The sequence below is a fragment of the Schistocerca piceifrons genome, chromosome 1 (genome assembly GCF_021461385.2).
Source record: "Schistocerca piceifrons isolate TAMUIC-IGC-003096 chromosome 1, iqSchPice1.1, whole genome shotgun sequence".
Classification (NCBI taxonomy): Eukaryota; Metazoa; Arthropoda; class Insecta; order Orthoptera; family Acrididae; genus Schistocerca; species Schistocerca piceifrons.
Genome location: NC_060138.1, coordinates 191,684,896 through 191,698,500, shown reverse-complemented (window position 1 = coordinate 191,698,500; position 13,605 = coordinate 191,684,896). Strand labels below are relative to the sequence as shown.

The 13,605-nt window shown below is 36.2% G+C and overlaps 1 protein-coding gene across 3 annotated transcripts in view; it reads left to right on the top strand.

Moving 5' to 3' along the window:
• Positions 1-13,605, top strand: part of LOC124788562 (spermine oxidase-like) — a 149,873-nt gene that overhangs the window by 54,546 nt on the left and 81,722 nt on the right. For all 3 annotated transcript variants that reach the window (XM_047255850.1, XM_047255836.1, XM_047255843.1), the window contains exon 6: positions 10,006-10,137. In XM_047255850.1, the coding sequence (XP_047111806.1) occupies positions 10,006-10,137 (132 nt within the window). The remainder of the gene's footprint in view (positions 1-10,005; positions 10,138-13,605) is intronic.

Below are 13,605 nucleotides of genomic sequence, written 5' to 3'. Positions count from 1 at the left end.
CACTACATGGTTGGTGTAAGTAAAATGTGAACTGTTGCAGTGTTAAAGAATGTAAGTAACATACCTAAAGTAGAAAAATTCAGTCATAATGTTTGTGAAATGGGTAAAGAAACAACACGTCACACAGAAGGAACCACCAACAGGAGTAGTGCTCACAAAACAGAAAACAGGTATCCAGTCCCAAATCCCCCCCCCCCCCCCCCCAAAAAAAAAAAAAGACATGTTCACATTCACTTCAAACAAAAAAATTCTTTACAAAGGAATCAAGAAATAGAAAAAATAGGGACTTCAGATAGGATATTATGCAGACAACATGGTGACACAGAAAAAACTTAAAATGCATGCATGTCAGCCAAAGACAACTTTATTAGCTAACTAGCAATCTGTCCAGCTTTGCACAGGTCATACTAAGTATCTACAGCCAGAGGACTTGTCTAGTGCAGCAGTCATAAATCATATACGGAAACATAGACCATGAAATATGTATGCATTAGTGAAAACTGTAACAAAATCCCTACATTAGTTCTTAGAATTAGGTTTCAGATAAAGATAGAAAAATGTGATGGGAAACTTTAATTCAGCATAGTTGAGCCAGTCTGCACTTAATACAATGCAATTAATATGTTTACAACCAATGTAAATATTCTGTGTGAATCAAGAGCGTACATGTGTGTATGTGTAATTATATATATCTTTTAATTTGTAGCATATCATGTATCGGAGGCTGCCTGAGTGATCATGTCCGAAAAACACAAACAAAAAATGAAAAAGAAATAGACATGCCTGATCTAGATGTGTAGCCCATGACAGCATTCCTCTTGTAAACTTTAGTATACAGCGATTTATTGTGGAGACTCATTGCTTCAATTAGATCTTAGTGGCAGACATTTTTGTCCTAGATGCAAAGACTTGTTCCCAAATGTTGGTTTGAATGAAGGAAAGCAGCAGACTGGATGCTGAGTTGTCTGCAGTGCTGCTGAAAAAGGAAAACTGTATATAAATGAATGAAATTGCATCCCATGCTGAAGTAGTTTTTTAGAAAACATTTTAGTCTTTGTGTACACAATCAAAAAGCACAGATTTTGACTCTGAATGTTTTTTCACAATGCAGTTGTTCTCAGAGAATTGCTTAGAATACATCAATGTTAAGTAAGTTTATGCCTATTGTTCGAGGAATATACAGTGGATTATGAGTGCAAATTGTGATTGATAATCTGAGTAAAGCAAGAATTGAAATTCTGAAATAGACATCCTTTTTTGAAATACAGCCCCTAACCATTTGTAGAAATCTTTGAAAATCTTCTGTAGTCATCCTCAAGGAATTTCTGAATCTCATTCTATCCTGTACAGTTAAGATGTCAAGAAGATAGTGCCCATATCAAGAAGCTCACAAATCCACCAACATTTATGAACACATGAAAGTCAAGATTCTTCAAGATTCTTTTACCACTCTTATGTAATATTTCAAAATGTCCAAATCATTATTATGTGAATATGTTAAGTTGTTTCCACACTGACCATGCTAATCTGAACAAGTGCTGCATAATTTATCTACACCTACAACTACATCTATTCTCTGCAAACCACCATGAGGTGCATGGTAAAGGGTACATCTCATAGTACCAGTTATTAAGGATTCTTCTTGTTCCATTCACATATAGAGCCTGAGAAGAATGATTGTTTGAATGCCTCGGTGTGCACACTAATTATTCTAATGTTATTCTCATGATCCCTATGTGAGTGAAATGTAGGGGAGTGTAGTAGATTCCTAGAGTCACCATTTAAAGCAGGTTCTTGGAACTTTGTTAATAGACTTTCTCAGTATCTTCAAGAGTCCAGCTCAATTTCTTCTGTATCTCTGTGACACTCCCCTATGGATTAAAAACACCTTGGCAATTTGTGCTGCCCTTCTCTGTATACATTCAATATCCCCCTTTAGTCCTAATATCTCCAGTTAATCCTATTTGGTAAGGGTTCCAGACACTTCAACAATATTCTAGGATGGACCACATGAGTGATTTGTAAGCAGTCCACTTTGTAGACTGTAGAATGTTACACCCCGGTATTTGTATGAATTGGCCAGTTCCAACAGTGACTCTTTGGACACTTTGTAATCATACATAAGACTGGTAAAAGACTCCTTACTTCCATGTGCTCATAAATGTCAGAGGATGTTATGTTTTTTCATTTTGTGAAGTGCACAATTTTACATTTCTGAACATTTAAAGCAAGATGCCAATCTTTGCAGCACCTTGAAATCTTATGAAGATTTGACTGAATATTTATGCAGGTTCTTTCAGACAGTACTTCATTATAGATAACTGCATCATCTGCAAAAAGTCAGGTGGTACTATTAATATCATCTCCAAGGCATTAATGTACAACATGAATAGCAAGAGTCCCAACACACTTCCCTGGGGTACACTGAAAGTTACTTCTACATCTGACAATGATTCTCCATCCAAGAGAGCCTGCTGCATTCTCCCTACCAAAAAAGTCCTCAATCCAGTCACAAATTTCACTTGGTGCTCCATATGATCAAACTTCTGACAATAAGCATAGATGTGGTACCAAGCCAAATGCTTTTTGGAAGCCAAGCAATACTGCATCTACCTGATTGCCTTGATCCAAAGTTTTCAGTATGTCATGTGAGAAAAGTGCAAGTTGGGTTTCACATGATCAATGTTTTCAGAACCCATGCTGGTTGGCATTCAGAAGGTCATTGTGGTCAAGATACCTCATTATATTTGAGCTCAGAATAAGTTCTAAGATTGTACAACAAATTAATGTCAAGGGTAGGGGATGGTAATTTTATGGATCACTTCTACTACCCTTCTTGTAGAGGGGTGTGACGTACTTGTTTCCAAGAACCTGGCACAGCGTTTTGTTCATGGGAACTATGATAGATTATAGTTAGAAGAGGGGCTAACTTAGCCACAAATTCAGTACAGAATCTGACAGGGATTACATCGGACCCTGGAGATTATTTTATTCATCTTTTCAGTGGTATGTGGATTAAATTGGGGAAATCTTTCTTGCTTTTCCTTTGTAAAGGAACATATGAAAACGGAAGCATTTCAGGTTTTGCTTTGCTACCTTCAGCTTGCGTTCATGTCTGGACATTAATTTTGGTACCAATAACAGTTTTTACATATGATCAGAATTTCTTCGGTTTCTTTGAAAGATCATTTGACAGTATTCTACTATGGTACTCAAATGGTTCAAATGGCTCTGAGCACTATGGGACTTAACATCTGTGGTCATCAGTCCCCTAGAACTCAGAACTATTTAAACCTAACTAACCAAAGGACATCACACACATCCATGCCCAAGGCAGGATTCGAACCTGCGACCATAGCAGTCGCGCGGTTCCGGACTGAGCGCCTAGAACCGCTAGACCACCGCGGCCGGCGCTATGGTAGTCATTGAAGGCATTACACATTGTTCTCTTGACCGCCAAACACATTTCGTTCAGCGTCTCTCTATCTATAGCCCTATGCCATCCTCAAAAAGGTCAGGTGTATTTGTTGCAATTAGATCCATTAGGATTTTAATACCCTGATCTGTGGGGGCATTTCTTTCAAGCTTACACTGATACTTTCAAGTTCCCTACAGACATTGTTATCTGGATTGGATGGAGAGTCACTTAATCTAAAAAACCATCATGTGTGCCCCACACACAGCCAGCTGCCTGAGTAGCAGCCTCTGATGTGTAGTGCACACTCGACCCACTTAGGGGGCCCCTACAGTTCTCAATGCTATGGCACAAGTCCAGGAAGCCATAGCCTAGCTTGTCACAGAGCCTTCAACTCAGAACCAAAGGGTCAAGTTCAGTTCTGGGGACAATGTTGCAAATTGTGAGCTTCATTGAAACTCCATGCTGAAGGCTGGTCTTCTCTTCCTTCTCTACCAGTAGCTGGAATGATCCAAGTATGAACTCGGAGCGTAGATGACAGGCATCATTTGTTCCAACGTATGCCACAACGTGCAGACAATTGCACCTATTTGCCCCAGTGACTGCTGGAATAGCCTCTTCAACATGTTGAATGAGGCCCCTCGGCACACACAGTGAGTACACTTGGTGTCCTTGCCTGTCCTTTGCTGCCATTTTTCTAAGGGTTACCATCATTCACAATGTGTTTGAACTGCCAATGATTCATAGACCTCTACCCTTTTGTGTTTGTCTCCTCTTGACACTGGACAAAACAGGATTCCATAAAACAGTTGAAGTTAATCCCACTGGCTCTGTTTGAGTTTCAGTGAGAGGGAGCACCTCAAACTTGTTGGTTAGAGAGATCAGTACAACACCCTGAGTCCTCCATGGTCTCTGTCCACCCTGTACAGGCCATCTAGATTTACGATGGACATGCCACTTGCAGTCAAGTGGACAAGTAATGACAGATCCTGTACTTTCTGCAGAGTAGGCAGGATCCACAGATAGGATAATACTGGAGGTGCCTCTGGTACCAGTATGACAGCTACACGACTCTTGTAAGCTCTTCCAACACACTGATTTACAGCAGCTGCCAATCATTTGATGGTAGTCAGAGCAATTTCCAGCTGCTTATGAACATCAACTGATTCACCCTGCGTTCGAGAACAGCATTCAAAATGGAGCTGCATATTGGCAGTGAAAAAATAACTTTAAGTTAAGCCCGCTGATTATCTTTTAATCTGTTCAGCTAAATAGTTGCTGATTCCCCACAAGAATAGAAGCAAATACACAAAATGAGATGTCTATTAAGGCAACACAAAAACCTGTGGTAAAAATTACTAGTTTTGTGAAACATTTTGAGGTTAATTGTAGTTGTTTGCAAACTCGAAAACAGTGTTATTTATTATGGATGCAGACAATATATATGGCTACTCCTCTTTAAGGGAAAACTGGATGTAACACAATATTTTATTTAGAATGTCTGCTACAGTAACTAAATCACAAGTGCTGATTTACTACAGTTTGCTCATAGATTATGCAAAGCACAATGGTAACTTCTGAAAATACGCAAAACACACATTTATGTGCATTGATATACATTGAAATTCAGGAGTGATGTATCCTTGGCAGTACTGTGAAGCAGGAATAATGATTTGCTATGAAATAAATTACATATCCAAAACACTCATTCCAGTAACTTATGAAAGTATAGTTTTGTAAGTGTCTGAAAATTGTCAAAGATAACCTATTTCTCACATAATTGTACAGTGAAATTAGAGAACAATTGTTTTGAATGAGGATAGGCCTACTGTCCTCTAAAATTTCAAGTGAGCACAATGAAGTTTAAGTGTGAAATTGATGATAACAGTACAAGTTTTGCAGCACTCATGAACGTTCGAAATTTCACAGTATACGACAAAACAAATTGGTACTGATTCAGTCAATGAAGGATTATGCATAAGCAACATGAGCAGTAAAATAAGTGAATCTAGAGTTTTAAATCAGCACACAGTCCTTGTACATTTGGTCTCACACATGGGAAAATTCCAAAGTCAGCTTTCGTATATAAATAAATGTTTGTATTGTGAGGATTTCTCACTTAGCTGATTCTGTGCACACTTCTACAGCAGAGTGATGAAGAAAAACACTGCAGCATGAGTTTATTTCGGTGACAGTTGCTATGTCAAAACAAGCGGAGCATTCGCATGCAATTAGTTTGGCCTTGGCTGCATCACACCGTGCAGAGCTTGCTTGTAAGTTCTGCCATTCACCACTAGATGGCATTGTTTTCACAGTGGTGGTGGGTTTTATTCATTGTAGTTCAGTCAGTTCCCACAAAATATTTATAAATTATACACATGGATCTTCCTTGTGAGTCAGTTCATCTATTACTGAAAACTGGATCAAAATTCTTACTGTAGTTCCTGAGATTAGCCTGAATATACAGACAGAAGCAAGGAGGCAACTTCAGTTTATATAGGAGGAGAGAATATCTGAAACTGTTGTTGATTCGTGTAGATCAGACTTTTTGGAACTTTAAAACAAGATATTCTGAGCTTCAGAGCTCTAAAAGCAACAGTTTACATTTCAAACATGCTAATCACTTAATGGTTCACAACAATTAACTAACAAACATAGATACTAAGTTCCAGGGGCTCTTAGGACTGCAACTAGAAGGTGTTGACTTCTTGGGAAAGTGAGGTGGGTGGGGAAAGAGGTGAGAGAAAAAACACACACACACACACACACACACACACACACAGATACTTGCACACAAAAAAGAATGTGTGTTTGTGTGCATGTGTGTGCGCGCGCACACCCACCCACAAATGCAAATGCTAAGCTACTACCCAATGAAAACAAAATAATGTGTCATGAGTCATATAAACTGCTAATTAAGGTAAAAAATATCACAGTACAAATAACAAAAAAGCTTAAATGTAGTTTTTCATCCTCATTTTTATTTCTCAAATATTTATAAATATTTCAGTTTGTACTGATATGGTGAAACATGTCTGGGTGCAGGAATTGAGAAAAATGTATTTGTGAAAAGAGACTCATTGTGAATTGATTATTTACTAACGAAGTATCCAAATATTTGTCTAAACCATAAGATAAACAAAATGTCAGAATATCTGGAGATCACACTGGACCAACAGCTGGCACATTTTAATGGAATTAGAATAAACAGTATATGAACAAACTCCACTTACAATACAATTTCAACAGATTATGATAGTAAATTTTTCATTGTTGAATTAATTTCCATTTCCATTCCTGAATTGATTCTCTGTTTATGCAATTCTAGTATACTTGTAACAACCTGTAGGGACTGGAAATGAAACTCCTAGTTTGAAAATTGAGTCAACATTAACACACACACACACACACACACACACACACACACACACACACACACACACACACTATGAAATGCATATCAGCATATCATATGAATTACAATGTATGTAAAGCTATAAGCTCAAACAAGGAGTACCAAAAGGAACTCACAGGCAACTTTCATTTTTATCTCAGATTAGTGTAACCCATTAAAATAAAAACCTTGGTAATTAAGGTAGGCCATTGTTATTTTCTTCTCTGTTTGATGTTACCAACATCCATAGTTTGTAGTTGCATAATGTTAAAAATAATCCTTACTTGTGGATGTAATAATGTCCATCTTTGAGTCTTCCTGTTTGTTGACTGGGCCATGTTTATAATGAGTAATAACTTTTCTTTTTATTTCTTTGCATTTTTGCACCATTTCAGTATGCTCTTTTCATATTTTAAAATTTTATGCAGTTAAAATGATGAGCTGTAATACAAGTCAGTAGTTTATCTTGCATTCAAAGTACTAGGTGTGGAAAACAGTTGTTGACCACCAACACAGTATGAACATTTACCAGCATATATTAATGCTTAATGCAGGTTACATTTCCTATTTTTCCATATTTTCTTTCCATTTTATTTTTTCCTTATTTTTTTCTCCTTTCTTTCATTTGGTGGCCAGACCATTGACTGGTTATTTCAGCCTGCAGCTTAGTTGCATTCCTAGTGTACTGGTATTAAGAGAAAGTTGCAGTCATATGAACAGGAAAATGTTGAAATTATTGCTATTTATGTGTCTGTTTTGCTATTATATTGTAGCAGAACTTCCAAGTAGCATCTTCATGATAAAAAAGTGCAATACTTTTTTAATGTGTTGTCTCTATGGGAATATTATGTTCTCAACACTAAGATATCAATTTTATTGCACTTTAAGTTTCTTTTTAATAAGACAGCCATCAATGAACATCAACTGATTTCATTATGAAGTTGATTTTACTGAGTGATAAGTTCTCACGTTTGACCTTTGATGTCTGTTTAAGGTTTCATGGGAAGCCAAGAACAGTAATTGAAAAGAATGAATGACTGCCATATATTTTAGGGCTTTAGAATACTGTGTGTGTGTGTGTGTGTGTGTGTGTGTGTGTGTGTGTGTGTGTGTGTGTGTGCGCGCGTGTGCACGCGTGTGCGTCTGTATGCATGCGTGGAGGGGAGGGGGGGGGGAGAAGGGGGGGGCATGCATACATCAAATATTAGAAACATCAAATATTATATGACTGTTTGAAGTTGGTGTCAACTGATGCTACTGTTGTGTGATTATATTTAGTGTTTTAATTGACTCAGATTCATCTTAACCCATTTTCTTTTTTTATTATTATGTTGTTTATTTTACCATATGTAATGCAAGGTATTACACAGATCGTAATGTGCTAATATTGTTACAGGTAAAATCAAATCATCATTATCTCCCGATGTTAGCAGGTACATTGAATTAGTATGTGTTTTTTTTATGTTAACTGTAACCTATAGTTGATGTCACTGTTTGTTATGCATACAGTGCAATGTGAAATCATTTGCTTCAAATGTGATACATGTGTTTTAAATAGCCCTACCATATGTAAGGAAAGGTTCATCATAACTGAAGGAATACACAAGTTAATGCTTAATCTCAAGCTTCTGGAACAAAAAATGTCTTTCTCTTTTAAAAAAAAAATGAAGAATTAATACTAGAATAGATATAATTCACTCAATTCAAAACCTATAAATAAATGATTATGTTGCCCAATGGTTAAAATAAAAGGCAGCATTTTTGTCAGAGAGCAGTCATTGTTAACAGAAATGTTGGAGCTTGAAAGTGAATACTGATTTAAATGGAGTTTCTTAATAAATAATAACAGAAAGCATGAAAAATTTCAGTTGAGAACAACACAAGGAAAATCATTGAAAAAGATTGTCAGACTGTCATGAAGATCACACTGCTTTATGAGTGATATAGCTAGAGCTAAACGAAAGACCCATTTCTCAAAAAATAGCATATAATAAAGAGAGAATGAGAGCTAAGGGTGAGAAAGAACAATCCTGGTAGTAGTATAATGATGAGTGCAAAAGTGGGGAAGACTGAGAAAGAGAAATATGGAATAAAGACTTAACTGGCTGGCAGGAGTAATGGTATTGTTGAATAGCAGTTTATTTGCTGCAGAATTCTGAATTTGTAAGGTTTAAGAGAAGATATGGGTGACTGGAAAGTGAAAGAAGCACATAATGTCCTGTGATTTTGTTGTAGAATATCCTTGTATTAGAATATAGTGTGCTATTATACAAGGTACCCATGTGTAAATCACTAAGTGCTACTAGAGAATTTTGTGTCAAATTTCCAAGTTCACCCTGCACTTATCACTGCATGATACAGAATAGAACTAAGCATATTTGTATACATAATATGTATACATATTCAAAATTGTCACTTTATTATTTATATAGAACTTGTTGTGTTATCATTCATAATGCACAAAATAAAACTACATTCAAACAGATATAAGAAAAAAAGTCCACTTACCAATAGGCTGCTGATTAACAAACAGAATTGAAAACTAAAGCTCCACTAACTTCCAGACCTGGGCACAGTGTTTCCATCACTCAGATCTGTTTTTGAAATCCACTCCAGGTGTGTAAGTTTAACTAGGAGTTCATCTGTTTGAGTTTAGGATGTGAATGTATGAGGATTTGATTATTAATTTTATCTTGAAATTACCAAATTCCAACTGATTTCCTTACTGTAACTCTTGATGTACTGAAAGTGATAAGAAGATGGTTTAATTATGTCTTGCACATCCCGGTAATTCAGTGTGGACATTATCTATTAGTTATGTTTTCTTTCTGTGAGTACACATTTTGATAAATGTCTGTGCTTATCTTGTGTCATTGCTTGTAATTTGTGCAACAGTTATGCCTGCACTTTATGGTAACAGAAGGCCTAACATAAATGGGTCAGCATGTAGCACTCTCCTTTGAAAGCAGATATGTGCACATCTTTAGCAATGAAAATTGTACAGTGAAGAAAATATTGTGATTTATCATAATTGCATGGTACCTAGTTATAAAATCGTATAAAATGTGAGACAGGAAACACATTTTTGTGAATTTTGTTCAGTTAAATTTTGTGTATGGGGACTTGTTTTATGTCAGCTTGTGAATACCTGAAAAATTATTTCATTTGTTATTTAAATTTTCTTTTGACATTACAGGGAATGATATACAGTCCTTTAGATATAATTTCTCTGAAGTTTGATCAGCGATGGTGGCCAGAAGAATGTCATGGTATCGGTCTCTTATGGAAAAGCCTTCCTAATTGTGAAAGCAAAGTCAATGAAAAAAAGGTAAGGGTGGTTTCTCTCTGCTAATAATAATTCTAAATTTGGAAAAAAACAATCACATGCATCTGTGATTCGGGTGAGAAAAGATTATGCACAGATGGGTATATGCCTTGGAATCCTAGACCGCTCCCCCCCCCCCCCCCCCCCCTAAAAAAAAAAAAAAAAAACCAGCTGACACCTCTGAGAAAATGAAACTTTAGAATGTAATAGACGAGTGCTGAATTGCTAAGAATCTAATATAATGCTGATGCAGAGAGAGCTGTTGAGAATTCAGAAACAAGGAAAACAGTAGACGGTAGGAGGGTATCACATTGGATGTGAACATACCAAATAATAGGAGAAAATTAGGGAACACCAGAGGAGAAAAGAAAGTGTAATGAAAAGAAATTAAATAATAAAGGTGAAAGTCTATAGGAAGAGGATGGTAAGTCTCCACTGGTGGACACTTCAAGAAATATATAAATATATTGTAAAATTCAACTTCAGCAGTACCACGAACTGATTCTGAGGAAAAAAGTCTATTGATATTCTCCACCTCTCCATGTATTGGTTTATGAATAGATTGTGAACATAAAATTAGAGTAAATGTGCACAAAAAAAAGCATAAACACTTGTACTCCATCTGTGAATTAAACTGGAGGACACTAGTAACAGATCGTATCAGAAAAATTACAATCTCCCATACACTTTTTTATGAATTCACAAAGTTTGAATATAGCTATAGGTGTACTCAATACTTCCTTACTTATTTATACAGTTGTAGTGGAACAGGTGAAGGAAGATCCATGACAGTTGCTATGGACTTGGCATGGCTGCTGTGCATATCTGCACCAACCAGTCACATAATGCAATTTTGTGTATGTCTCTATGACAACACGTCAGTGTTGTTGTAGCTCTGTAGTTGAATATTGTTTTCGCTACAGCGATTTGCACTTCACAGATAAAAGCTGGCAACTGTGCCACCAGCTTTCAGGAATTCTTTTTTACTGATGCTCCTATAGATTTTCCATTTTTGTCCAACTAGATTGTAAGTATATTACATTGTTATTTGACATCGTCAAATCAGGAGACAGGTGATGTGTTATGTTAAAATGTGTGGATAAAAATCCTATGTCAAGACTACAATAATTCCTTTGTTGATTACTAGTTTCAGCTCATTGAGAGCCATCTTTAGATCTAAAATACAGGAAATTGCATGAATGAGGTGAACAATAGCAAAATACATTTGATATTTAAACTTTCTTCTATGATATACACCAATAAAAATTATTACTTAATTCTATCAATATAATAGAAGGAAACATTCCACGTGGGAAAAATTATATATAAAAACAAAGATGAGGTGACTTACCGAACGAAAGCACTGGCAGGTCGATAGACACACAAACAAACACAAACATACACACAAAATTCAAGCTTTCGCAACAAACTGTTGCCTCATCAGGAAAGAGGGAAGGAGAGGGGAAGACGAAAGGAAGTGGGTTTTAAGGGAGAGGGTAAGGAGTCATTCCAATCCCGGGAGCGGAAAGACTTACCGTGGGAGGAAAAAAGGACAGGTATACACTCGCACACACGCACATATCCATCCACACATACAGACACAAGCAGACATATTTAAAGACTGCCAGCGCTTTCGTTCGGTAAGTCACCTCATCTTTGTTTTTATATATAATTATTACTTAATTCAGTATATATCAGCCACAATGCCTTACACATGATCATAATCTGTTGAGCTGAATTGCTCTAGTTGTCATGTAAACATTGAAAAAGTTTATAGATTGTGAAAAAAATAGAGAGATACGAAAGTGCATTTGATGAGCGGTTTAAAGCTGTAAATCTTACCTAAAGTAGGTTGTCATGGTTACATAATTTACAATATTAGCCTTATATAACTCCAGTGCTCACTTTGCCACTCTAGCATTTAAAAGCAAGATGACTGACAGAAGTAGCTATCTTATAGTCCATGTGTGGGTGTAAATACGACATATCACTTGCAACAGTAACTACAGGAACAAGGCAGTAGCTCTCTGACAGTTCTCTGACAGCCGTAACGCAGATACCTTGCATTTAAACACAAGTGTGACAGTATGAGCACTGGATACACGTTGTAAATTGTGTAACCCTGGCAGCCTATTTTAGGTAAGATTATAGCTTTACATCATTATCAAAATGTACTTTTGTATGTCTTTGCTTTCAAAATTTTTAAGTGGCTACATAACAAGAGCAATTCAGCTCAACAGATTATTATGATGTGTAATGCCTGGTGGCTGATACGCACTGAATTAAGTAATAACTTTTATTGGCGTGTATTATAGAATGGAAGTTTAAATATCAAATGTATTTTGCTATTCTTCATCTCCTTTATGCAATTATCTATATTTTAGATGTGAAGATGGCTTGTCAGTGAGCTGAAACTAGTAATCAATAAAGGAATTTTAGCAACCTTGACCTAGGATTTTTATCCACACATTATAAGTAGATTGATTTTGTGAGTCATCAGGTTGTGTTATTTATGAGTCAACAAAATATGACATGTAGCACCCCATACATTGCTGGATGCTTATGAGAAAGCAGAATTTTATTATGTTATAGCTTTGATTAGATAAGCTGTACTTTTCATTACAGTAGATCCATAGTGAGGAGATCCTCCAGAGCATAGAACATGTCTGAAAAAGAGAATAAACAATAAATATTTACAAATATCTTCCACACGGACCAAGTTAAGTGGTTCTCATGGATGTGGAATAACTAAAGAAAATGTGCATATGATGACCACCAATAAATCATTGAAATTTATTAGTAAACTTTTTATGACTGCTGGCAAGTTATTGAAAATGTATGTTCTTGGATAATGGACAACTTTCTGGACCAAATTAAGTGACTTTAAATCATTGTGAAAGTTATCCTTATTTCAGGTACTGATTTCATGAATTGCCTGGCTCATTTGAAAAAGAGATATATTTTTAATGATGAAAATTCATTTAGGAATAAAGACATTGGGAAGCAGCGGTTAGTATCCTTAGTTCCCGCTGAGCAAGCCTCTGCAGGATGTTCTTGACTCCATATCACAAATAATCCATATTACATATTTTTGGACAGAGAAAAGATTTATCTTGGTTTGATGAATTACCCTAAAAAGTAATCCCATATGGCATTATGGAATGGAAGAAAGCGAAGTATAGTAACTTTTTTCATTGTACATAATCTACACCTGACGACATTTGCAATGCAAATAGAGATTTGTTTAGGCGCTTCAGCAGTTCTATGGTATGCATCTCCCAGTTGGATTTATTATCAAGCTTTTGGGAAGGCAAGGTATCGGCCATTCAAACAAGCTAATTTTGCATGTTGCAATGTTCAGCCAGGCTGGCACATGAAATATAATTTTATGTAACACACCACAGAAGGAAAGTATCTTGTTAGGAAAAGCAGCTTAAGAGAAGGTTTACATGTAGTTAGATCCATCCCTTT